This window comes from Silene latifolia, chromosome 10, assembly GCF_048544455.1.
Source record: "Silene latifolia isolate original U9 population chromosome 10, ASM4854445v1, whole genome shotgun sequence".
Lineage (NCBI taxonomy): Eukaryota > Viridiplantae > Streptophyta > Magnoliopsida > Caryophyllales > Caryophyllaceae > Silene > Silene latifolia.
The window spans coordinates 4,080,196-4,105,137 of NC_133535.1; the positions used below are offsets into that span (position 1 = coordinate 4,080,196).

The 24,942-nt window shown below is 41.2% G+C and overlaps 1 protein-coding gene across 1 annotated transcript; it reads right to left on the reverse strand.

Moving 5' to 3' along the window:
* Positions 1-4,483: 4,483 nt before the first annotated feature.
* On the reverse strand, positions 4,484-10,191 carry LOC141604758 (oligopeptide transporter 2-like). Its single transcript, XM_074423249.1, has 6 exons — positions 9,635-10,191; positions 8,676-8,773; positions 7,389-7,964; positions 6,553-6,805; positions 6,050-6,232; positions 4,484-5,383 (listed from the first exon to the last, which is right to left on the reverse strand). The coding sequence occupies exons 1-6, from the start codon at positions 10,121-10,123 to the stop codon at positions 4,769-4,771; spliced, it is 2,214 nt and encodes a 737-aa protein (XP_074279350.1). The 5' UTR covers positions 10,124-10,191; the 3' UTR covers positions 4,484-4,768.
* Between the last annotated feature and the right edge of the window lie 14,751 nt (positions 10,192-24,942).

Here is a 24,942-nt window from a genome sequence, read left to right on the forward strand (position 1 = left end):
TTTTCTTGTAGGCCCATTTGAGCTATTAGCTTCATGAAGCTACTAGCTCAATTTAAGCTAGTACATGTAGAATGCTTCAATGGTTAAACAAGTAGCTTGAAAACGTTTTTATTTGCATGCAAGTCCTTTTACTTAACCATTGGAGATGCTCTCACTTTCAAATGGAAACAAACCTACTCGTTTATACTTCCTCCATTCAACTCCACTCTACCACTTTACTTTATCACGTTTGTCAACGCGTGTTTTACGCGGTAAATATCGTTAGCTACTTATTTGCAAAAATTATAAAAGTTAGATATTTTTAATGTACTCGTAAAGACGAATCAAACAAGATCCCGCATGCATATATTTTCACTTATATATTAAGAGAAAATTGAAATAGAATGTTTATTTGTGAATAGTGTAGAAAATTGAAAGCGATAGAGTGGAGTTAAACGGAGGAAGTGTAAGTTTGTTTATAATTACATCACTATAACATTGAGATACATCACATCAATAACAAACTCGATATTAAAAACCCACTTTTATAAGGGTTATTTAATGGGAATACTATGAACTATGGGTACCCTTCTCAAAATACTATGACCTATTAATTAACTACGATTACTAGCAACTATTAACTCCCTATTCTCCTATTACACTAGGTAACCTACTACCTGTTTAGCAAGTAAAGTCTTCTTACTTTCTATACAAACCCACTCATAAACCCACCCTACCTTTATCATCAGATTCATCACCACATTACCTACACCATCCGCAACATCACACCGCACCATCAGCCACTAGCCCAACACCACCAACCGCCAAATGTCGATCCATCACTACTACAACCTTCAGCTACCCATCCCAATTTTACATCCAGTTCATTTATTTTCTCCCTTCTGGATTTCATTTATAACTGGTTTTTAGTGTGGGTAAATGTAAATGGAGTGTTTTATTTGTGCAATTATCATGTGTAAATCTAGTACTTTTTTTTTTACTTATTTCTATTATTGCTGGGTTGTTTCTCCAATTGGCCTTTTGTAGATTTGGGTTCTTCTTCAATTGGGTGGTTGTTAAATTAATTGAAATTAGCAAAGGGTATGGCGGGATCAGGGGTAACAATGGAGCTTTCAAGTTGTTGAAGAATGATAAGAGGAGGGCTGGAATTTGATTTGTGTTGATAAAGATAACGGCGGTATGATAAGAGGAGAGTTGGGGATTTGATTTGTGAGAAACATAAAACAATGGAGCCTTACTCGTTGCCGCAATAACCGACATCGGTTCAAACCCATTTGATTCGTACCATTCCAACATCCACTAGTCACTATGGCTATATCCCAAATCTGCCACACTAATTGATGAGGGTTAGTAGGTGGGATGTGGAACGACATGGTCAAAACTGTTGAAAGAAATATCAGACTTGAATTGGTGTTGTCGATTACAAATTGAAGTGTAACTATGAGGAAGGAGGCGAGGGTTATGTGGTTTTATGGGCAGAAGATGGAGACGAGTTGCGGCTGACCACAGTGGTTGGGAGGGTGTTGTAGTGGTGGTGTTAAAGGAAAAAAGTGGGTCCCTTATAATTTTTAACCTGCTCCATCCGGTCAAAAAATGACCTATTCTGTTCTATGAAAGGGAGTGCAATAGTTGCTAGTAATCGTAGTTAATTAATAGGTCGTAGTATTTTGAGAAGGGCACCCATAGTTCATAGTATTTCCATTAAATAACCCCTTTTATAATGGTATAAAAGTTATAACAATATTATGAAGTTGCCATTGACTCTTTATTATCACGATAACAATTATACGAGTAAAAATTCTCTTCATTTCCTAAAAAGAAATGGAGAGTTTATTTCCGATCAACGGAAGAGATTGAATTCTATCAACATCGAACGGTTCACGATTTATGTATAGAAATAAATGATTAATAGAGTATGAAGAAGAAAATATTATTAAATGAGTTTGTGAGAGGAAATGGAGAGAAAGAAAATGGAGAGGATCATAATTACAATTATACATGTATGATAAAGAATGGGTACAGAATGAAGTATTTGTAATTTGTAGTATATTGCTAATTCCCGTTTCTCTGCTACGGAACATATTAGGAATAATTTAACTATTTAAGTATATGAATATTTTATTTTGCTTTTTATGTGAGGATTTACTAACCAACTAGTTTAGATCCCGCGCAATGAATGCGCGGTATTTATAGAGTTTTTACTTTTATATTACTTAATAATGCTAAATTAATATCTCATTAATTTTTCATATTTCATGTTATTATATTTTGATATGAGAAAAAAAATTGAACTGTAAAATTATTCAAGAAAACCGAGTAAAATTGAACTGCAAATCATTTTCTCATTATTGTATATTTTTCCGAGAAAAAAAATTAAAACTGAAAATTAGTCAAAGAGAATTGAGTAACGTACTGAAATGTATTTTTTAAAAATTATTTTTTATACCACAAAGCTAATGATTCCAATTTATTAATTCTCTCATTTGTTTTTGTCATGAAAGTAATCAAAACGATTTATTGTTTTGTTTATATATAGTATGAGTCAAGTCATGTTCAAATAATAACATCAATAAAAGATTTAATAAAGTAGTTTATAACTTTATATTATTTATATTTTAATTAAAATACTACAGTTTAGTGTTTAGTGAAAATTATAAAAGTTGATGAAAAAGTTAATATTTAATGAAAAAAATTATATAATGAAATACATTATAATTATTAGTTACCTTATTTAGTGAATACAATTAAATTAGCAATAGTTTCCTTATTTATAAAGATGCTTTTTGGAGGGAAAATTTTGGAGTTCACCTATTCATTTAGTAAATAGGGGATGAGAAATTATTAACTAAAACAATTGGGCTTTTGAATCGCACCGTACTTGTTGACCTTGTATAAATAGACTAGTGTAGAGCCCGTGTAAATGCACGGTATTTTAGATTGACATGTGTAGAGAACTTAACAATTAGAGCTAATAATAATATATAAATGAACTTTGAATTTTATTTTTAATTGTCTACAATTGTTAATGTGCAAAAATACTAAGAATAAAAATAGAGCGAATCTTTCATTTTTACTCGGAAAAAGTTTATGATTAAAAAAATAAGATTGTTAGTTTAATTACAAAAACATATGCTTATTTTTACGCATTTAAAGCATATAATTATTTTTTTTAAACAAAGTAAAAAATATAATGAAATCTAGATATGTAATATACTACGGAGTATATGCCAAAAATCTTATTTAATGAAATCTTATTGTGTAATATACTAGATACACCAAAATCTTATTTAATAAAATTTTACCGTGTAATACAATCTCTAATAGATTACGACAATCTAGGCATGCAATGAATTCATTATTTACCGTGATATATAATACTCCGTCTATTATTTACCCTAGACTACATATTTGCATCACCAAAGACAATAGAGATGGAGAAAGATTCATCATCATCTTCATCAAAAACAAAGAATGAAGGAACAAGATGTGGTGTGAGTTCCAAAATCAAGGCTCCAATTAAAAGTATGCTAAGCAAGAGCAAAAGCTTTAACAACAACTGTAAAAACAGCAGTGCAGTAGCAGTAAATATGTGTGTTACCCACCCAAAGAAGTCAAAAGTTGACGGTAATTTTGGGTATGACCCTTCAAGTTATGCCCAAAATTTTGATGATGGTATTAGTGCATGTCATGACCAACAAGATTATGCCCATCTTTTTACATCTAGATTTGCTGCTCGTCCAGGTTCTACATCCAAGGATCATAGTTCATCTAAGTAGTTATTGGGTACGACGGTTATATTGTGCCGCCGATAAAAAGTAATTACTTTATATTAAAAATTTCTACGTTGTTCCTCTTTTTCTTTCTGTCCAATTTCATTGTTGTTCACTCTTTCCTTTTTTGGACAAGTTTGTGTGGTCAAAAATCAACTATAATTTCGCTGCACAATATAACCACACAAACTTGTCCAATAAATATAAGAAATTGAATAAATCTAGGGTACCACGTAGAATTCGAAAAAACACAAGGACTACATAGAAAAATCCATAATAAAATGTAATTATTTTTTGGGTGAGTCTACCATACAACGGTCTTATAATATAATTTGTGTAGTTCATCAAGTAGATCAATAATTCCACTTAATACAACCTTTCTATATACAAAAACCATGTATTATGTAAAGTATTATCAATTATAACGCCGGTAAGTAAATTTATGAGCGGATACGGAAAAATTTACAAACGGTTTCCTACTTAAAAATCTATAAATCATGTCCTCAATCTCTCATTCTCTCTATGTACAAGTATGTGTCTATGTCATGTATATATGCATGAAAAAAAAAAAGGTAATATGACCTTATGCACCAATTCAAAATACATAGAACGAGTTTGAATCCTTGATGCGTAACGAGGAATCAAACTCGTCACAAGACAAATCTCTCGAACCAAATTCCAATTCAAAATAAAAAAACCGCAAAAATATATGAAGCTTGAAATAATTGAATTGATTTAAGAAGGTACTTAAGTACAGACACAAATTAATTAAAGGATACATCGAAATAATACTCACAAAATAAAATAAGGATTCCAGAGTCTCCGAAATGAGATCCATATAAATTAAACTAACCAACTTGTTACGATTCTATTCCTATATACTCCCTTTATTTCTTCGCGCATCCTCCTCATATTTCAAAATTCCCGTCACATATTACGAAAAATGAGAAGAACACGGTGAAATAAAAGTCGGTATTATATAAATAAGTTCAAACCCGCTATTGAAACACAGGACAATTATCAACAACAATACCCTTAGCAGTAGGGCAGATAGCTAGTCCACAGTATTCCTCTCCTGCACCACCCCACCAATTAAGGGTCTTACCTCCAATAGCCAAGTACAGAAGCACACTCATGAATGCCACTCCACCGTCCAAGGCGGCCGAGAGTACATAATTGTACTTCTGCCACCACTTCTTCCTATAGCGCAACACGAAGAAATTGAAGATAATCCCAACAAATATCCATGAGTTGTAGTTAAGAGACGAAGCAGGTGGAATCCACCCGGCTGCACCAAACATAACAGGCAAATTTATCAGCGCAATCCAACGCTGTCTCGGGAATGCTTTGTGTAAGAGCCATACTATGAAAGGACCCACAATGCCTACGAGGAAAAACCAGTTTAAGCTTCCGTAGTTGCCTTCTGATCCAAACATCCTTTTTGGTCCTAGTAAGCCCCATATCACTGATGCATCAAAGAATACTCGGTCATTCGGACATGTCCAGTCGCTGCCTGCCGGTAGGAGGTCCTTATGACAGATGTTTTTGACGGAATTTAGTAGCCACCATGCTGTAATTAAGTTGGTTGTTCCTGCTATTATAGTTCCAATGAACTATTGTTCATTTCAACAGACAAACTTTAGATATACAACAAATACTTAGTACTCACTAAAATGTAATGCTGAATTTGATCTAGTCATGCTTTTACCTAGACTTGGCAAACAGGTCAATGGGTCAGGTTCTGGTTGGGCCAATTCGGGTCGGGTCAGTTCGGGTCTCTCACTGATTTCGAGTTAATTCATTTCGGGGCGGGTCGAGTTATTTCGGATCGGGTCATTTTCGGGTTTATGAATAATAAAGAAATAACCATTTCAAGTCTTTTCGGTTCAGTTAAAGTTATATTTTGTTGGGCCATTTTCAGGCTTGGTGGTTTCGGATCGGGTCATTTTCGGGTCGGGTTATTTACGGTCAAGAAGCTCGAGTCATGTTCGGGTCGGGTCGGGTCGGGTCAATTCGGGTTACATTCGGGTGATGTTGATCGGGTCACTACGGGTCTCGGGTCAGTCGTTTCGGGTCGGGTTGATTTTCCCAGGTCTACTTTTACCCCCTTACATTAAGAAAAGGGTATTATAAGCATGTGACGACCATTTTATGATAAAATCTATTTGATAAAATAAGAATTTGTAGATGTTTTTATCATAAAATGGTCATATTTCCTACGTTAAAATTTGCGACCTGTCGCAAGGGAGACTTACTAGGGTAAATAATGAGGAAATTACCTGAACCAAGAACATGGAACGAGGAGGGATCTTCATGTAATGGCCGAGTTTGAAATCGTTGAGGAAGGAAACAGCCTGTGACATACTGATATAACCATATGTTTTGAAAACTACATTAGCGATTGGTCTCCCGGGTAAAATCAAACCCATCAAATACTCTGTGATGATATTTATTCCCGGTGTCTGCATTCATATAATATAACCAAAAAGTACAATCAGTTCTCAGTCATAAACAGCTGACACGGGTTTTGAACCCAGGTCATGAGTACCACTTCTTATGATTCTACCAACTAAACTAGGTGTCACGTTAATACATAGCAAAAATTCAAAGTGATTTAGTGAATAATCGATTTTACCAAATTCTTATTTGGCGACTGAAATCAGTCGCCCAAATTCCATTTGGCGACTAATGCCTGCGACTAGGTTTGGGCGACCATTTTCAGTCGCCCGAAACAGGAATTCTTGTAGTGATCAAAGTTAACATAGACAGTATATGTGTTTACCTGATTAGTTGTTGCAGTAATAATGCTGACAGGAAGAGTGAAGATGAAAGCGAGTCCAGAGGCAAAAATGAGACCCCACCACGGCATTTGGACTTCATCAACCATAAAGATACAGAGCAGCAAAGAAACAGCAAAAGATCCGACTAATAATGCTCCGAACCACCAAAATGGAACATCCTTGTATTTCTTCATCATTTTCGTGTGGATGTCCACTTTCCCTCTCGACGATGCTTTGTATTGCTGGTATATGTCCCTGTGCATTATTTCAACCCAGTTAGCATAATTTATTTATGTTTTCTAGTTTCTCTGTTTCATTTTATTTGTCGTTTTAGAAGATTTCACGGGAATTAAGGAATTATTGGAATTTGTAAAACGACAATAATAAAATGAAGGGATATTCTACGTGGTAATTCCGTATTTTTTTATTTTCTACATAGTAAGATAGTAACCTCATTTTTACAAAACAATGCCTTTGCCTTTGACTGACACCATGAGTTCCGAAAGCGACGACTTTTTTTTTCAAATCAAAGATATCATAAGAGCGGTCAATTTGAAAAAAAATGTCGCATTTGAAACACGCTGCAAAGAGTTACGGTCAGCAAAATTTAAAGTTTGACTGGCAGTAATTCTAGCCACGAGTTCAGAAACTGAAAGCTTTTTTTCCAGATCAAACATCTCGTAAACCCGGTCAATTTGAAAAAAAATCACCTCTTTCAGAATTTTTGAACGTGAGTTATGGCCAGTCAATCAAAGGCTAACAAAAACAAGGTTAGTAGAAAATAAAAAAACACGGGGTTACCACGTAGAATATACCTAAAATGAATGAGTGGTCATACCTGCCATTGAACAAGAGTACATGGGATAAAGTAGCGACGACAGCAGCAAAGCCAAGGCCGTAACTAAAAGCAAAAAACATGCTAAGATTAACGCGACCTTGCTTAGCATAAGCATCGACATCCAGTTGAAACTTGTTATTCACAATCGAAGTAATATCATATGACTGGCCACTAGGAGTGAAAAGGTCCGACGACAAGAAGGGAAAAGTCCTGGCATTAAAACTGTTCAACCCCCAGTACGCGATGGGTACTGCAACATACATCGTCAAAACATATCCAACCGCGACATTGACAATAGCAAAGAAAGGCGTAACTAATGGGCTTTGGAGGAACGCGGCTATAACGTTCCAGTTGAATGTAAATGATCCTATGCCTAAGCCTTGTAACCCGGATCCTATTATATGGTTTGTTACTGTTTTCGGGGCAAATAAGCATATTAGCGAAATGTTTCCGAGTGTTTGGAATAGGAAGCCGGGGAATATGTAATATGCAAAACTGCATATTAGTGCTATTATGAAGAACTTGCTCCTTGATATGCTCTTGTCTTTTGTTTTGTCTTCCTTTTCATGTAATGCCCTGTTTTCATGCACAAATTCACTCAGATTATTCCAATTTATAAAAACGCTTGTCCAAAGGGGTCAAGGATATACGATAAGAAGCTAATTATAGTATAATTCTTAAGAATTACCATCAGAAATTGATGTACAAGTAGGCAAGTAGCCTTGTAAATGTTTTAGTGATACATTTATACTCCCTCCGTTCGGGTCATTTATTGTCCTTTGGTTTTGGCACAAAGACCAATAAAAGGGGGAAGGGGCCAATTACTAAATGACAAGTGGAATAAATTGAGTGGGAATGATCAAATTACTCATCAAATTCATTCTTAAAATAGAAAGAACAACAAATGACTGAGACACCCCAAAATAGAAAAGGACAACAAATGACCGAGACAGAGGGAGTAATTATTAATAATTCTTAACAATTCTCCTATAGTACCGTCCTATAGCATAGAAATGGCTCAAAAGGAGAATAGCCCATAAATAACATGTAATTTTATGTATATTTGAACTTTATCTTGACAATTCGATATCTTATGATAAATATGCGACATATTCACTAATTTACTTGGACTTTGTGTTATTGGGCTGGTCTTATATATAAAATGGTCCTACACAACAACTTATGGTTAAGTTTTTGATAAAAAGGGAACGTGAGGGTGAGATATCACAAGTACTTTTTCGGCACAATAACGGTTAATATTTGTGTTAAATGAAAATAAAAATATACCTGAAAAGTGAAACTTGAACAAGACTGCTGGGCCACCACATTTCAGCTGGATCAACAACATACTTTCTCAGTATTCCAGCCCAACCATATCCAAGTACCTGCACAATTAGCCCATTACAATTTTACAACCTCGTCAATAATTAACTGAGTTGCACATAAACTAGCTCATGTTCGTCCATGATATTTTAGTAGACGTATTTGGTATGAGGTTCTTCCTCAAAACATTGTTTACGTTTCGAATTGTGATTTATATTCAATACTCTCCAAGAAAGGAAACACATTATGGTTCTCTAATCTCTATAATCTATAATTATCCGAGATTTACGTTACCGATTTACTTTATGACATATTTTTGATCTCCAATAGAAGTTAGAAAATAAATTAGAATTCTTAATTCTAAACTAATTAGAAAAAAATAATGAAATTAGCCAAATAATTGGAAATATAAGATTTATTAATTCTAAACTAATTATGAGAAAAATCATGAAATTAGGCAATTCTTAATCCTAAACTAATTAGAAAAAAATCATTAAATTCGGCAAATAATTGGAAATATAAGATTTATTAATTCTAAACTAATTAGGGGAAAATCATGAAAATAGGCCAATAATTGGAAATATAAGATTTATTAATTCTAAACTAATTAGGAGAAAAATCATGAAATTTTATTAGTTCTAAACTAATTAGGAGAAAGATTAAGAAATTAAGCGAATAATTGGAATTGTACAACAAGCCGTTTGTGACGGAAAATTATGTTTTTTTTTGTTCAAATTTAAGCCTCATAAGTTTCAAATTGCAAGGAGTGTCTTATTGACAGGTAGTATAGTGTTCGCTAAAAGTCACATTACTCGGAATAATTCTATGAGGCGTTTTACAATAAAAACATGCTTTCTAATACGACGGTATATATTATAAAATTTATAAAACGATTTTAAACAAGAATTTGTGAACGGACGTACCTGAGTCGTAATAATAAGGATAAAACTCGCAAAAAACGAGATCTTCCTAAAATAAAAAACCTTAATAATATCAACAATACCAACAGCATAAGCAGGACCACCACCAAACGAAGCACCAGCATTAGCAAACATAGATATCAACACATGTTCCTTAGTATTAAACGGACCGGAATTAAACGAAAACTCCCACGACCCAATTCGATAAACAGTCGTCGGAAGAACCCGTGCCATGAACCGGCCAATTGGCAATGTCGCCACTTGGACGGTAATCATGCTTATAATAAGCGGTTCAGACCGGTAATAAAAGAATGTATTTAAGAATGATAATAGTAAACATGACCCAATGCCTAGAAACCACATTCTAAACGTCCATACGGGTAATTTCGGATCATCGTCGTTTGAAACCGTTAAGCGTACTTGTTCTACGACGGATTCTTCTTGTTCGTCTTCGACTACGACTGCACCGTTGACGGGTTGAATTTCCGCCATGGTTTTATTATTAGGGTTTAATTTTATTTAATTTGTTTGGTTTGAAGTTGTTAGATTGTAATATTACTAAAATTTCAGAGAGACAGACTATATATATACATTGTATTATTTTAATATATATTAGGAGTAGGAGTTGTGTGTGAACAGGATTCTCACACAATGACACAATGTATGTTGATTCTTAATGGTACTAGGAATCTTTGTAAGACAAGAGATTCTAATTTTGAATAGGTAATTTATTATCCTAATTAATCACATTAATTTGGTAAAAAAAATTATTTTATTATGATTATGATACTATAAAAGAAAGGGAATATTATTACGTATGTGACATATATGGAAGTATTATGAATAATTATTTTCCATATCAGAATATTTCACATTAGAAAAACCGTAATTATTATTATAGGTATGATATATTATCATAATATTATCGAAATATCAAATTGCTCCTGGATTTTACAGCTCAACTACAGAGTAACAAACTGTGAAACTGTAAACTACCATAAGGAGCATGCTCCAGCATAAAATGATCCATATGATTTCCAGGAAATTAAATACTTCCTTCGACTCAACAAATTATTTATATTTTTATTATTTTATGAAAAGTATTTTAATTAAATATAAAGAACTAGTTTTAAACCCGTGCAAAATTGCACGGGTATGTATTTGGGCCAATATTAATGTTTTTGGATGTATATTTGTTTTTGCATTTCCATTGTACTTATCTAGTTGGTCTCAATCTACAATCTACATAAATTATGTTTAAATTTGTTACAAATACGTGTTCACATACACTGGTTTATAAGGAAATAACGTAATCTACTCTTGTAAATAAAAATTGCATACATAAAAAACTTTACATCCGGATAAAAGAAATATAATCTAATATAATCAACTTTAACATATGTATGTAATTCATTTGCGTTTTATGTTCGATCCCGTATATAAATGTTATTCCTTCTTGAAATTATGTAATTTTATTATTATGTAATTTTGTTTTAAAAATTATGTAATTCAATTTCATTTACTCGTATTTGTAATTCATTCTGCGTATATGTTACTAATTTTATTTACACGGAATGTATAAAAGTATTTCATAATATTAATTCATAGAATTTTTTCATAATATTATTTCATAGAATTTGTTGTAAGACGGAATTTATCGCATGTTTGAAAAGACGGAAATCTGAAGAAATAAATACATTGCACACTCACGGGTCCCACCATAACATGAATTTCCAAAAAAAAAAAAAACCTGCATTAATGACGTGGCGCGCTGAGGATTGAGTATTGTCTTTTGTATTAATATAGATAAGATTTGTTGAGTTGGAGAAGGTATGTAATATCCATAAAGTACAACATTTTAATTAAAATGTTATGGAATATGACAGTCGTACCGCACCACGTAAAACGGCTCTTTGATTGTTTAAACGTAACACCCATCTACAGAATTATCTATTATTATTAATATAAAAGAGATATTTAACTTCCAAAATAACTAGCTATTGGATGATGATTTTGTTTGTTTTTTTTGGTGAAGAAACTAGCTATTGGACGATCTTACCCTATCATTACTTCCTTTTTTTTTTTTGGTTCTGATGGGGCATATTCTGCACCCGCTGACCAAGTCAACATATTGAGCAAGGTCAAAGATACCCGCAGCAAGTCAACGGCTTAGACAGCCCTAACAAGACGAGGCCTGGCTCGGCTCTCTCTTGGTCCCGGCCGGGGCAACCAACCAGCCGGGGCACACATCCGCGAACTCATATCCAAGACCCCTCGGCGGCGAGTCAACAGGGCCCGCCGGCCTGCCATGGCCCCTCGGCCGAGGGTAGCTCAGTCTTTCCACCTGCTAAGCCACTTGGCCACTTGGCCACTACGTGACAAAAGGTGAAAGTCTATAAATACTCCTCAACTATCATTGAGGAAATGATCCACAATTTAACCTAAGAACCACTATTCATCTGGTAATATCTTCCTTATCTCTCTACAATATATACTTCGCCAAGCAACAACAACTTGCCTCTCCAAGTTACTGACTTGAGCGTCGGAGTGAGTTCGCTCGGCCCCAAGCCGAGCCCTCAGTTTGTTCACTGTTTCAGGAGACCGAAAGGAGAAGCCAAGCAAAGACGTCATTCTACAAGCGCGGGTGGTAACAAATAACTGCTCTGGAATTACACCCGGAACAATTGGCGCCGTCTGTGGGAGGCGAGTCTCTCCGGAGTTATGTGAAGAGGTTCGACGCCAAGGTTCAGCAGATTCGTGAGCTGAACAGTGAACTGGCGGCCTTCGCGCTAATGAAAGGCCTCCCGAGAGGAGACCTAAAAAACGAGCTCATCAAGTGCGGCGGCCTGAACTTAGACTCCGCCAGGAAGTTGGCCGATCAAGCCATAAAGGTGGAGGACTACCACAAAACCTGGGTGGGCCCCAGTGACGCCGAACACTCAGAGAGTAAGAGTCGCCGGGAGAATAACCCGGACGAAAGACGCCGTGACAATAATAGGTCACGGTCTGACAGATCCGCCAGGAAACAGGACTCGGCGGGCGCCGGGGGGAGTTCAGGACCGAACTACCAGAAACGTTTCAATGGCCATACCCCCTTGGTCGTATCTGCCGCCGAGGTCTTCGCCCTGAGCAAGAACGAGGGTCAGAAGTGGGAAAGGCCTCCCAGGCCGAGGAGTGACGGTGACACGAGCCAGTACTGCGAGTACCATGGCCACACCGGCCACTTGACTGACGACTGCCGGCATCTGAAGAATGCCATCGAAGAGCTGATCCGGAAGGGGAGCCTCGGCAAGTATGTCGCCAAAGGCCAAAAGATTGATGCCGGCGGCTCGAATAAAAAATCCGTCTTCGAACGGATAGGAGTGATCAATGTCGTCATCGGGGGCAACGAGAACGGTGGGTCCGCTCATGGGCACAAACGGCACCTGAACGAGCTGTATCAGGCCATCAACTTTGTGCCCAACACAGCGGCCACCGCTTCCAACATCCCCGATATAACTATTGGGAAGAAGGACTACGAGGGAGTCATCGCCCCTCACAGCGACCCACTTGTAATCCACTTGGACATATCCAACCACCTGGTCAAGAGGTGCCTGATTGACACAGGCGCCTACACAAACATTATGTTCAGGGAGTGCTTTCTGGGACTCGGCCTGAAGGTTGAGGACTTGAGCCCCTGCACCAATCCGCTGTACAGTTTCTCCGGGGCCGGCCTGGTACCCCTGGGGTCAATCAGATTGCCAGTGATGTTCGGCGAGGGGAACGCGGCTAGGAATGTCCTAGCTGAGTTCGTGGTCATTGACGGCTCGTCCTCCTACAACGTTCTCATAGGCAGAGTCACTCTGAGCGAGACCGACGCCGTGATGTCCGTCCGGGCCCTGACACTGATGTATGTCTCGGACCGGGGGGAAGCGTATAAGCTCGTCTTCAAGGACGAGAAGGACGAGGTGGTCAACGTCCAGGTAGCTGCCAGAGGATGCAACATGCAATCCCTCAAAGTGGCAAGGAAGTCAGAAAAGGGGAAGAGCTCATCCTTGCAACAGGGGGGCGACTTCATGGATTCAAATGTCGGCATGGTCGAGGGAGCCGAGACCGAAGAGGTGGAAATTGACCCAGGGCGCACCGTGACTATCGGTGTCAACCTGGAGCCAAAATTTAGGGCCGCCCTCCTAGACCTGCTAAGGGAGAACAAGGACGTCTTCGCCTACTCAGCGGCCGAGATGCCAGGCGTGAGCCGGGAGGTAATTGTTCACAAGCTGAACGTACTCCCCACCGCTCGCCCTGTCAAGCAAAGGATGAGGAACTCCTCAGCCGAAAAAGATGAAGCCATCAAAGCCGAGGTGGATAAATTACTGACGGCGGGCTTTATCATGCCCTGTACGTATCCTGAATGGTTAGCTAATGTTGTAATGGTGAAGAAGTCGTCGGGGGCGTGGAGGATGTGTGTAGATTTCACCAATCTTAATAAAGTGTGCCCCAAAGATTGCTATCCCTTGCCTCGGATAGATAGTCTAATCGACGCGACGGCAGGCTATACTATGTTGAGCTTGCTGGACGCCTTCTCAGGGTATCATCAGGTATTCATGGCCGAAGAAGACATGCCCAAATGCGCATTCATCACTGCTAACGGCACGTACATGTATAAAATGATGTCGTTTGGTCTAAAGAACGCCGGCGCAACTTACTCAAGACTGGTGGACAAAGTGTTCCAAAATAAAAAAGGGCGAAACATTGAGGCTTACGTCGACGATGCCATTGTAAAAAGCAAGTCCGACAGCGAGCACTTAGCCGATTTACACGAGACATTTTGTTCACAAAGAAAATACAAGATGAAGCTCAACCCGATGAAATGCAACTTCGGTGTCCGGGCAGTAAGTTCCTCGGCGTACTTGTCGGCGCCGGGGAATTGATGCCAATCCGGACAAAGTCCAAGCAATCCTGGATCTGCGCCGAGAGCCGAGGAATCGAAAAGAGGTTATGATGCTTGCGGGAGGATGGCGGCTCTAGCCCGTTTCATCTCTCGGTCGGCCGACAAGAGCACCCCATTCTTCAAAGTGTTGAAGGGGAATAAAGACTTTAGCTGGGGGAGGAACAGAGCACGGCTTTCAAGCAACTAAAAGCTCATCTCCGTACTCTCCCAACCCCGTCCCGGACCGATCTTTGGGGAGACGCTATATCTGTACATAGCGATTACCTCGGCCACGGTCGGTGTCGTGATCGTCGAGAGAAGAGGACAAACAAAGAAGACCCAATCTACTTTGTCGGCCATACGTTGTTGCCCGCCGAGAGAAACTACCCGCCGATTGAGAAAGCGACTTTTCTTTGTCGTCGTCGTTGCGCAAGGAAACCGAAACCCTACTTCGACGCACATCCCGTGACGGTCTTAACCGACCAACCATTGGAGAAAGCATTGGAAAAATTTGAGCAATCCGGCAGACTCATCAAATGGGCGATGAGTTATCCCGGCTTCCGGCATTCGGTACAAGCCGAGGCCCTCGATAAAGGAACAGACCTGGCGATTTCCTGGCCGAGTGCACATATCAAGAGGAGCAAAACCCCGGAGTATGGGAGGTATACACCGACGGGTCCTCCACGAAGAACAACTCGAGCCGATACTCATCATCGGCCCAAACGGGGACGAGTTTGAGTATGCCTTGAAATTTACCTTCTCGGCCTCAAACAACGAGTCCGAATACGAGGCGGTGATAACCGGAGTTGAGCTAGCTAGGGGCTGCCGGGGAGCACATCATTTTGAAAACATTCACTATTAGTGGCTAATCAAATCGAGGAGAGTACGAGACTCGGGACGACGGGATGATGAGATACCTGGAAAGGGTAAAAGCCGATACTTCGAAGTTGAAATCCTTCCGGATACAATGTATCTCCAGTCGTAGAACAACCGAGCCGACGCTCTCGAAAGCTTGCCGATTCAACCATCAAGAATATCGAATCGAACCGTCTTTGGTGGACATCGGAATGCCAAAAGCATTACTGAGACCGTCGGAATGGTGGGCGACATAGAGGCCGAGACGACGTGGAAGACTCCGATAATAAAGTACAAACTGATGAATGAGTTACCGGAGGACCGCAGTCTCTCACAGAAGCTAAAAAGGATCGCAGCAAGGTACTTGGTGTTTGAAGGAGAATTATACAGGAGGTCCGTGATGAGGCCACTCTTGAAGTGTGTCGGTCCGACCGACGCGGAGCTGATACTGACAGAAATTCACGAAGGCATCTGCGGCCATCACATGGGGACAAGAATACTAGCCCACAAAGCTCTCCGAGCCGGCTACTTCTGGCCCACCATGCTTGCGGATTCCAGAGCCAAGACCAAAAAGTGCAACAACTGCCAAATGCATGCTCCGGTGATACATGCGCCATCCCGAGACCTGCAGCCGGTACTTAGTCCCCTTCCTTTTGCACAGTGGGGGATGGATCTCCTAGGGCCATTTCCGACGGCATCCGGCGGAAGAAAGTTCTTGATTGTCGTCGTTGTGGACTACTTCACCAAATGGGTGGAAGCGGTAGCGATACTGCGAAGACGACGGCGGCCGTAAGAAAGGTAATCTGGGAAAATGTCATAACTCGTTTTGGGTTACCCAAGTCATGGTATTCGACCACGGCCGAGAGTTTTGGAGTGACACAATAATGAGCTGGGCCGGAGGAACTCGGTATCAAATTTGCATACTCCTCCGTCTGTCACCCACAGAGCAACGGACAAAGGAGGCGACCATAAAACAATCCTCAACGGTTTGAAGAAGACAGTTGAAGACCTAAAGGGAAGATGGGCCGATGAGCTACCCGGCGTCCTATGGTCCTTGCGAACCACGGAGAAAGAAGCAACGGGGTGCATCCATTCCACCTAGTCTATGGGTCCGGCGTCCTACCAATTGAAGCAACGGTGCCAACATACAGAACGGCCACCTTTAACCCAGTTGAAAATGAGGAAGGTTTAAGAACCTCCCTAGACCTGGTCGAAGAAAGCCGAAATACAGCACGCCTCAACTTGGCAGTATACCAGAGCCGAATGAAAAGAGCCTACAACCGAAGAGTCCACAAAAGGGACTTAAAAGTAGGAGACCTAGTCCTAAGAAAGTCGGCCGCCACCAACAAAGGAAACATCCATGGTAAACTTACGGCCAACTGGGAGGGCCCCTACAAAGTGGTTGAAGAAATGAGGCCAGGTACATACCGGCTGACCGACATGGAGGGTGTGCCTCTGATGAGCCATTGGAACACTGACAATCTCAGGAAATACTTTGTGTAGCGGCGGAGGTGTCCAAAACAATTGTTGGCACCCCAACGCATGTTTAAATCTAATGAAGAATCACCCAATTTTTCCATCAAAGTGTTCATCCCCTCCGCAGTCGCATCGAGGTAGACGCCACGGCCCAAGCCGTGCAGTCACCCCAAGAACGCTGTCGCGCCGTAACCCCTAGTCGCCTCGGTCCGCCGAAGGCCTGGCAGGGGACACAACGGTCGATACGCCAAAGAATGCTGTCGCGCCGTAACCCCTAGCCGCCTCGGTCCGCCGAAGGTCTGGAAGGGGACACAACGGTCGATACGCCAAAGAACGCTGTCGCGCCGTAACCCCTAGTCGCCTCGGTCACCCGAAGGCCCGGCAGGGGACACAACGGTCGACACGCTAACATGTTCACAACGGCGGTTGGGAAGCGCAAATCCGACGCCTCGGCTAGACCGAGAGTGAAAGAGGAAGCGACCAACACGCTAACATGTTCGAGAAAAAGACGTTAAACGCAGTTGAGATACGCATTCTAGCTGCCTCGGCTAAGCCGAAGGTAAAAATGAAAAAGCGCTCAATTAATAACGCAAGAAGACAAGAAAAGACCTTGGCCAAGCCAGAGGCAAAACAAGCAAACTTTCATTAATGACAACAGATTACAAACGAGAAGAATGCAGACGACGGCCGTCCCCATAAGGATAAGCCAAAACGCAACCTACCAAAGTTTTACATAAACAAGGAAAAGAAAAGCAAAAGGTTACAGACATGATCTCTGAAGCGCCAAAAGATGGCAGGGAGGAAAGGCTCAGTAGTTGGCCCCCGAACAGCTAAAGCTATCCGAGACGCCGGGTGAGTCTGGTGACGACCGCCCGTCTCCCTACGCTTGATGCTGCCCACCATCGGCAGCAGCAGTGTCAACTTCGTCGGCCGGCCCAGAGGAAAGCTTGTCATTTCCACATGCCTTCAGCCTTTCAGCCTCCTCTTCGGCCTCCTTCACCTTTGCATCATAGGCCGCCTTGGCCTCGGCTATCTGAGCCGCCTTCGCCGCCTCCTCCTTTTCCGCAACCGCTTTTTCCGCGGCATCAGCCATCTCATCCTGAAGCTGTTCAAATTTTTCCCACGGGAAGGAGTCTTCAGGAATGAGCCTCTTGATTGCCTCCCTGGTCGCTTCCTCGGCTTGATCCCGGAATTTAGCGCACAGGTCAGGGAGGATCTTATCTTGAAGCACCTCAATATCCTTCTCCCTTTGGGCAAGAACAGCCCTAGTGTCCGCGAGTGCCTCCGACTGAGCCTCATACATCCCCCTCCATTCTTCCCTTTTGGCGACAACGGCGTCGTAGCCACCCTTGTACCTGTCCCGCTCCTCCAGCAACTGGGCAGAGGTGGCATCAGCGGTCTCAACTTTGGCCCTCTCGGCCAGTAGCTGCTTCTCAGTTTCCTCCGCACGCTTCTGAGCAGCAAGGAGGTCAAGCTTAGCCTTCCCGGCTTCTCCCTTCGCAGCAGAAAGATCAAGCTTAAGCCGTTGGATCGGCGGCCTGCACAGGCCATAGCCTTCTTTGCTCCATAATGTAGGAGCCGGCCAGCTGAGTCCACTTCGCCAGCCTCTTGTGTATTCTTGTGCCCTCTGCCACAAGCTCGGCGGGAGAAACCTTCGGAATTACGGAGTCAACGGTGACATTCCCATCACCCGCCTTCTCAGGCTGCTTCTCTAATTGCCGCTCAGTAAGAACGGCGGCTGCCGACGACGGATCTACAAAAAATTTACACAGCGCATCCATGTCAACATTCATTGACACATCAGAGAGTCTGTCATCGGGAATGCATAACGAACCAGCTAAGTCTGAACCACAGGTTAAGTCCGTACCGATCCGGGCCCTCTTAGACGGAGAACCGGGTGAATCTTTCTTTTCACCGACAACGGTAGAAGCCGGCAGTGGCTTGTTTCTCTTCTTCGAAGGAGGAGGGCCCTTCGCAACGGTCACCACCTCCTCGAAGACATCGATGACCTCCACAGGCTCCTTCTGGGCCGACGGGGTTGAAGAAGGAAGTGGGACTGACGCCGTTGCCAACCTGGACGCCGCCTTTGGCTTTCTCTTCGGCACGCCTCCGAGAACCCGTGCTTGAGCCGCCGCCGGATCCAGTGCCTTCAGCTGCTTATCCATAAGTTCGTTGGGAGCAAGCCTACGATCACGTCCGTCAGCCTGAGGGTGCCGCTCAACGACGTTCCCGTCCTTATCAAGCCCTAACCTCTTCAAGGTCCCCTCAGACAGATCCTGGCCAAACCGGTCTGCAAGAAACCAGACAAGAGTTACATAAAAGAAGTAAAACAAAGCTCTAAAACAAGGAGCATAACAGACAAAGATGGGCCTCACACCGACCCTACTCACCCTGGTTGAGGGCCGGTATGAGGCCGACGCGGCAAAGCAGCTCATCCTGAAGAATAATCTGAGTCGGGGGCACCCATCCTTTCTCGATCAAACAACAGCACGCCCGCTCCTCATCCGCACAAAGAGGAACCTTACTGGCATCCATCTTAAGTTTACTCTGGGAGACCCATTTTTCACGCTCCCTCTTACTCTCGCACCGTAAGTTGACTTGGTGCTGGAAGGAACGGGGCAGCGGATAGTCACCCGGCACTTCGACATACACCCACCGCCCCTTCCAAATCCTTGCGGAAGAAAGCTTATCAACAGAGAGGACGCCGGCTCCATCTCGCACGCCGTACCACCCCACCTTAACGGGGGTCGATGCCCGAAGATGATGAAGCCGGCGGAATAAGTTAATCGTGGGTACCTCCCCTTAAAAAGACACAGCCACACGAAGCCAACTATCGTCCTAATGGCCAACGGATGCAGTTGAGCCACGGCGACGTTCATAGCTTTGATGATGGCCATGACGTGTTTATTCAAAGGAAACCGGAGCCCATACTCCAGGTGCCTGATATACACACCAATATGACCCGGAGGAGGGCAACAGACCGCCTGACCCTCCCCAGGGATAAAAATTTTGTACCCCTCACCGAAGTAGAAATGACCCTCGAAAAGAGTCCCACCGGAACAACTGGCGAATTTATTGGTCCAGGCACGGTCAGGACCGGTCATGCACGCCTCACCGTGATCCAGGATATGCGGCCTCTCCTTACCAGAAGGAATCTCTTCCTCACAGTCATCATCAACGTCAGGAGACGGAGATCTAGGGCCCCCAAACCTTATCGGGATGGCGTTTAGTATCTCCTCCTCATCAAGACGCGACGGGGAACCCCCCGGCGCAGGCTTACTAGGCCCTAAGACCAGCAGGAAGACATGTTTACAACAAAACTTACAAGTTAATAAGAGAGGATTTGTTTGTTTACCTTGAAGAGAAATGCTACGCCGGAGTAATGATTCTGAAAGCTAGAGAGAAGTTTCGTCAAAAAGGGCTAGAAAGAAGAAAATTTTTGAGAAAATGAAATTGGTGCCCAATTTCAGGGATTAACTGCCCTATTTATAGGGGAGAGCCCATGAAGAAGGACCAATCCGGGCTCAGCCCATGAAACGCCAGCCAATCAGCAAACGGACACGTGTCAGACATGCAACCACGGAATGTCAATCGTTGCAACAGTTGGACGTCAATCAATGCAACAGTGACCAAGCGTCTTCAACACGCCCTTTCAAATCTCTCTGCCTATTCACCTTCCTCAACAAACTCCTAAGTATCTACCATCCGCCGGCCACATGATCAACCAAGCTTGTCAGCACCGGCTGGGAGCAATCAAAAGCCCACGGCGCTCACAACCTCGGTCTCGGCCAGCACCACTTTCTTTTCCACATCGGATGTCCATCACACATCCATGTGGAGGGGCACTACTACAGATACAGGCTATAACAACGGTCAAAAACCGTTGTTATATAAAAAAGCGGACGTTGTTAAAGCGTCCGTTGTAGAAGGTTTTAACAACGGTTGGTTTACTTAAGGAAACCGTTGTTAAAAATATTAACCACGGTTTTATGTATAAAAACCCGTTGTGGAAAGTGTGACTCAATTTTGGGGGGAAAGTTATAACAACGGGTTGTAATATACAAAACTGTTTTTATAACTAAAGACAACGGGTTGTTTTAAAATAACCGTTGTTGTTTGTTCTTAAAAAAAAAAAAAAAAAAAATTAAATATTACTAGATGCATGCATAATTACGGCCTGTTAGAATTCCAATGCATGCATTATTACTGACATTCACTGTACATATGAACGGATAATATGGAATGAGAAGGGTTAGTAATAGGATTTGAAGCAGCATTATTGAGAGAGATGATGATGATTATGGCACAACTTCCTAACATATATATTAATTAAAAAGCAATTAACTCAACCCACACATTGCTTAGTATAAATACATTGCATATCTCAACTAACATTTCCATTATCTCATATATTCATCTCCAAACTCTAACTGTTAAAACAAACTCTACTTAATCTTTCAAATCAAACTCAAAAAACTCTAAGAAAATGAATGATTTCATCCTAAAGACTCTTACCATGATCGAGAACAACAACAACTTCATCCGTCGGTTCCTCCATATTGAGGAAAGTTTCAGGAGCTACCTTGCGGATGCTCGATCCGCACCGAAGCACGCCAAAGAAGATGGCTTGACGGAGCAAAGCGCGATTGCGGCTATATGACGATATAGCAATCTGCCGAACGGAACCTCCAAATAGCCAAGGAGGAGAGGATGGATACGATAGAGCACAATAAGATCCTCCATGAAAATATAAGAATTGCATTTTTACATATGTAATTTTTTTTTTTTAATTTATGTATTTATAAATATATATATATATATATATATTAATTATGTTTATCTTACTTCTTCATCTTGCTTCTTCATTGTTTTAGTAACTAATTATGCGAACAATACTTAAACAAATAACATAATGGTCGATAAAAACACATATATGCAAAAGAAATAAATAGAAAAAGAAAATAATGACGATGACAAAGGACGGCGAGATTTACCTGATAAATACAGAACGTAATAGACGATGAAATCACAATGACGGCGAGAAGATAAAGCGACGATGAGAAAGAGAGAAATAGAGAAAGAGAGAAAGAGAGTGTGTATGTGTTTTGTGTTTGTTTGTCTGCTGTTTTTGTGTTTGTGTTTGTGTATTAAGGGTTGTGTTTTGTGGTCAGCAGCAGACTTGTTTGTGTGGTTTATAGTATGGAAGGTATTGACAACGGTTATTAAACAACAACCGTTGTGAAATATGTTTTAACAACGGTTGTACAAAACACCCGTTGTTAAATAAGTTTTAACAACGGGTTTCAAAAGTAACCGTTGTGATTACTTTTCACTAACTTTGCGCCAATTTTGCGCCAAATTATTAACAACGGTTCCGCATGTGTGACCCGTTGTTAAAAATAATAACAACGGTTTTTATAACTATACCCGTTGTAATTGATTTTAGTAAAATTCGCGCCATACATTCTACAACGTCTATTGTGATTTTCGTGAATAATCGTTGTTAAAGGGGCGTTGTAGTTGCCTAAATTTGTAGTAGTGGGGGGATATGGTACGGCCTAAGCAGAGCCACGCCGAGGTAAAAGAAGCCGGGGCAGAAAGTGTTTGCCTTACGCAGAATATACGCTCAACATACATCGGAACCCATACCACGGCATAGACTACGCTGGGGGCAAATTGATGGGATATATTCTGCACCCGCTGACCAAGTCAACATATTGAGCAAGGTCAAAGATACCCGCAGCAAGTCAACGGCTTAGACGACCCTAACAAGGGCCTGTCGGCTGTCTCTTGGGTCCCGGCCGGGCAACCAACCAAATGGGCACACATCCGCGAACTCATATCCAAGACCCCTCGGCGGCGAGTCAACAGGGCCCGCCGGCCTGCCATGGCCCCTCGGCCGAGGGTAGCTCAGTCTTTCCACCTGCTAAGCCACTTGGCCACTTGGCCACTACGTGACAAAAGGTGAAAGTCTATAAATACTCCTCAACTATCATTGAGGAAATGATCCACAATTTAACCTAAGAACCACTATTCATCTGGTAATATCTTCCTTATCTCTCTACAATATATACTTCGCCAAGCAACAACAACTTGCCTCTCCAAGTTACTGACTTGAGCGTCGGAGTGAGTTCGCTCGGCCCCAAGCCGAGCCCTCAGTTTGTTCACTGTTTCCGGAGACCGAAAGGAGAAGCCAAGCAAAGACGTCATTCTACAAGCGCGGGTGGTAACAAATAACTGCTCTGGAATTACACCCGGAACAGGTTCAAATGAGTGCATTTATGTCGTAGGTGAGAATCGAACCCCAAACTTTATGGTTGGAAATTTGGAATAAGAGGAATCTTAGTTTATTACTTTAGGTAACTCTTTCTCACCCCATTATTACTTCCTAAAATGCACAAATTAATGTAAGAACCTCACCAAGACACTAACCAACCAATTTAAGTGCAGACTAAACCCTACATTACTACTACAAGTCTACAACATACACTTCTCTTTTAGTCGTGTGTCGGACACTTGAATTTTCTGATACAAGTCATACAATACTTCATTCTAAATCAACAAAATTAAAATTTTTACAATATGTAATCATATCTGAATTCCGACAAATAATGTCCAGTACTTCCAGCCGAGTTAGAGTAACATATGAGTATATGACTAATGAGTAATGACCAATTGACTTAGTGCACAATCAGATTGAAAAGGGAATGTCTCATTTATGATGGTATGTACTTAAGTAGATGAACTCTGGCTATGGAAATTATTCATTTGGTGATTACCTTGGCCAGCTGGATTCCAAACTTGTGTTCATTTCTGAATGATCATACCAATCACAAATAGTATTGGAATTGATATTCCAATCTTATCACACTAATGTGAGTTCACATACAACCACCATATCATTATGTAAATTAAATCAACAATTAGTCTTACTATAGACAAATATATTCGTCTAAAGTGAAAGACGGATCAAATATGCTTAAAGTGCTGATATTTTTGGGCCGTACCATGCAACTTGTTGCTTGTCTTATGCTTAAAGTAGGTGAATTTGACCCGTCTATAACTATCGACTGATCTCTCCCGTCTATAATGAAAATTTGTGTTAAATCAAATGTTACCTACAAGAATTTCCGTCTATAATGAAAATTTTTGTTAAATCAAATCTTACTTACAAGAATTTTGTAAAAAACCATTCTATATAATTGAACCCAGTGGCGAAGCTAGGAATTGATCTTGGATTAAATTTAGCGGGGGGCGAAAAATTCCAGCAAGGGTAAATTAGTAGAGCCGGCAAACGATGACACGACACGAAAACACGACACGAATTCGATACAAAATTAACGTGTTTGGGTTGATTCTTGATGACCCATTTATGTAAATGGGTCGACATAAACATGACACGATATTTAATTGGGCCGGGTTTGGATTGGAGGGTTTGCGACCCATTTACATGTGACATGAACACGAATACGACACGACCCGATCTGTTTGTCAAGTCTCCAAATTAGTACTATGATATAAGAAAAATTCGAAAGAAGTTAAAAAAAATTTAACTAAAAAGTTTCAAATTTCCTTCCATTAGAAAAAGACGAGCACCCCTACTAATACTCCCCTAATTTCACCACTAATTTGGACCTAACACCACACATGTGAAGCAGTGAAGGTCTAACATCAAATTATGCACAAATACAACTCGTGCGTATTATATAATGGTACCCTTTATCAGAAAAGTTTTTGAGTAATGGTCGGTGTGACTTACCTATAGGCCAATCATAAATTCTCGTTTAAGATGAAGATATCCGTCTTAAGTTTAAGACGAATCAAATATACTCATAGGAGTATGGGGTCCTAAGTAGTGAACCAAACGACCCCGGAATGGATTGGAATGAGAAATCATAGGAGTATGGGGTTCTAATTCCATACCTTCCAAAACATGTTTGGTTCATTAGAAAAATAAACATGAAGTAAGGGAGTTTGAATCCATGGGGAGGAGGTGGGTATGAGATTCCAAGGGGTTGGGGTGGAATGAAAATCCATCAGGATTCTAACTCCATTCCAAAACACCCCAACC

Coding starts and splice junctions, on each gene's coding strand:
- LOC141604758 (XM_074423249.1), bottom strand. CDS start 10,123: ATGGCGGAAATTCAACCCGTCAACGGTGCAGTCGTAGTCGAAGACGAA. Junction 7,965..8,675: donor GTTCAAGTTTCACTTTTCAG/GTATATTTTTAT, acceptor GCATGAAAACAG/GGCATTACATGAAAAGGAAG. Junction 6,806..7,388: donor GTACTCTTGTTCAATGGCAG/GTATGACCACTC, acceptor AATAATGCACAG/GGACATATACCAGCAATACA.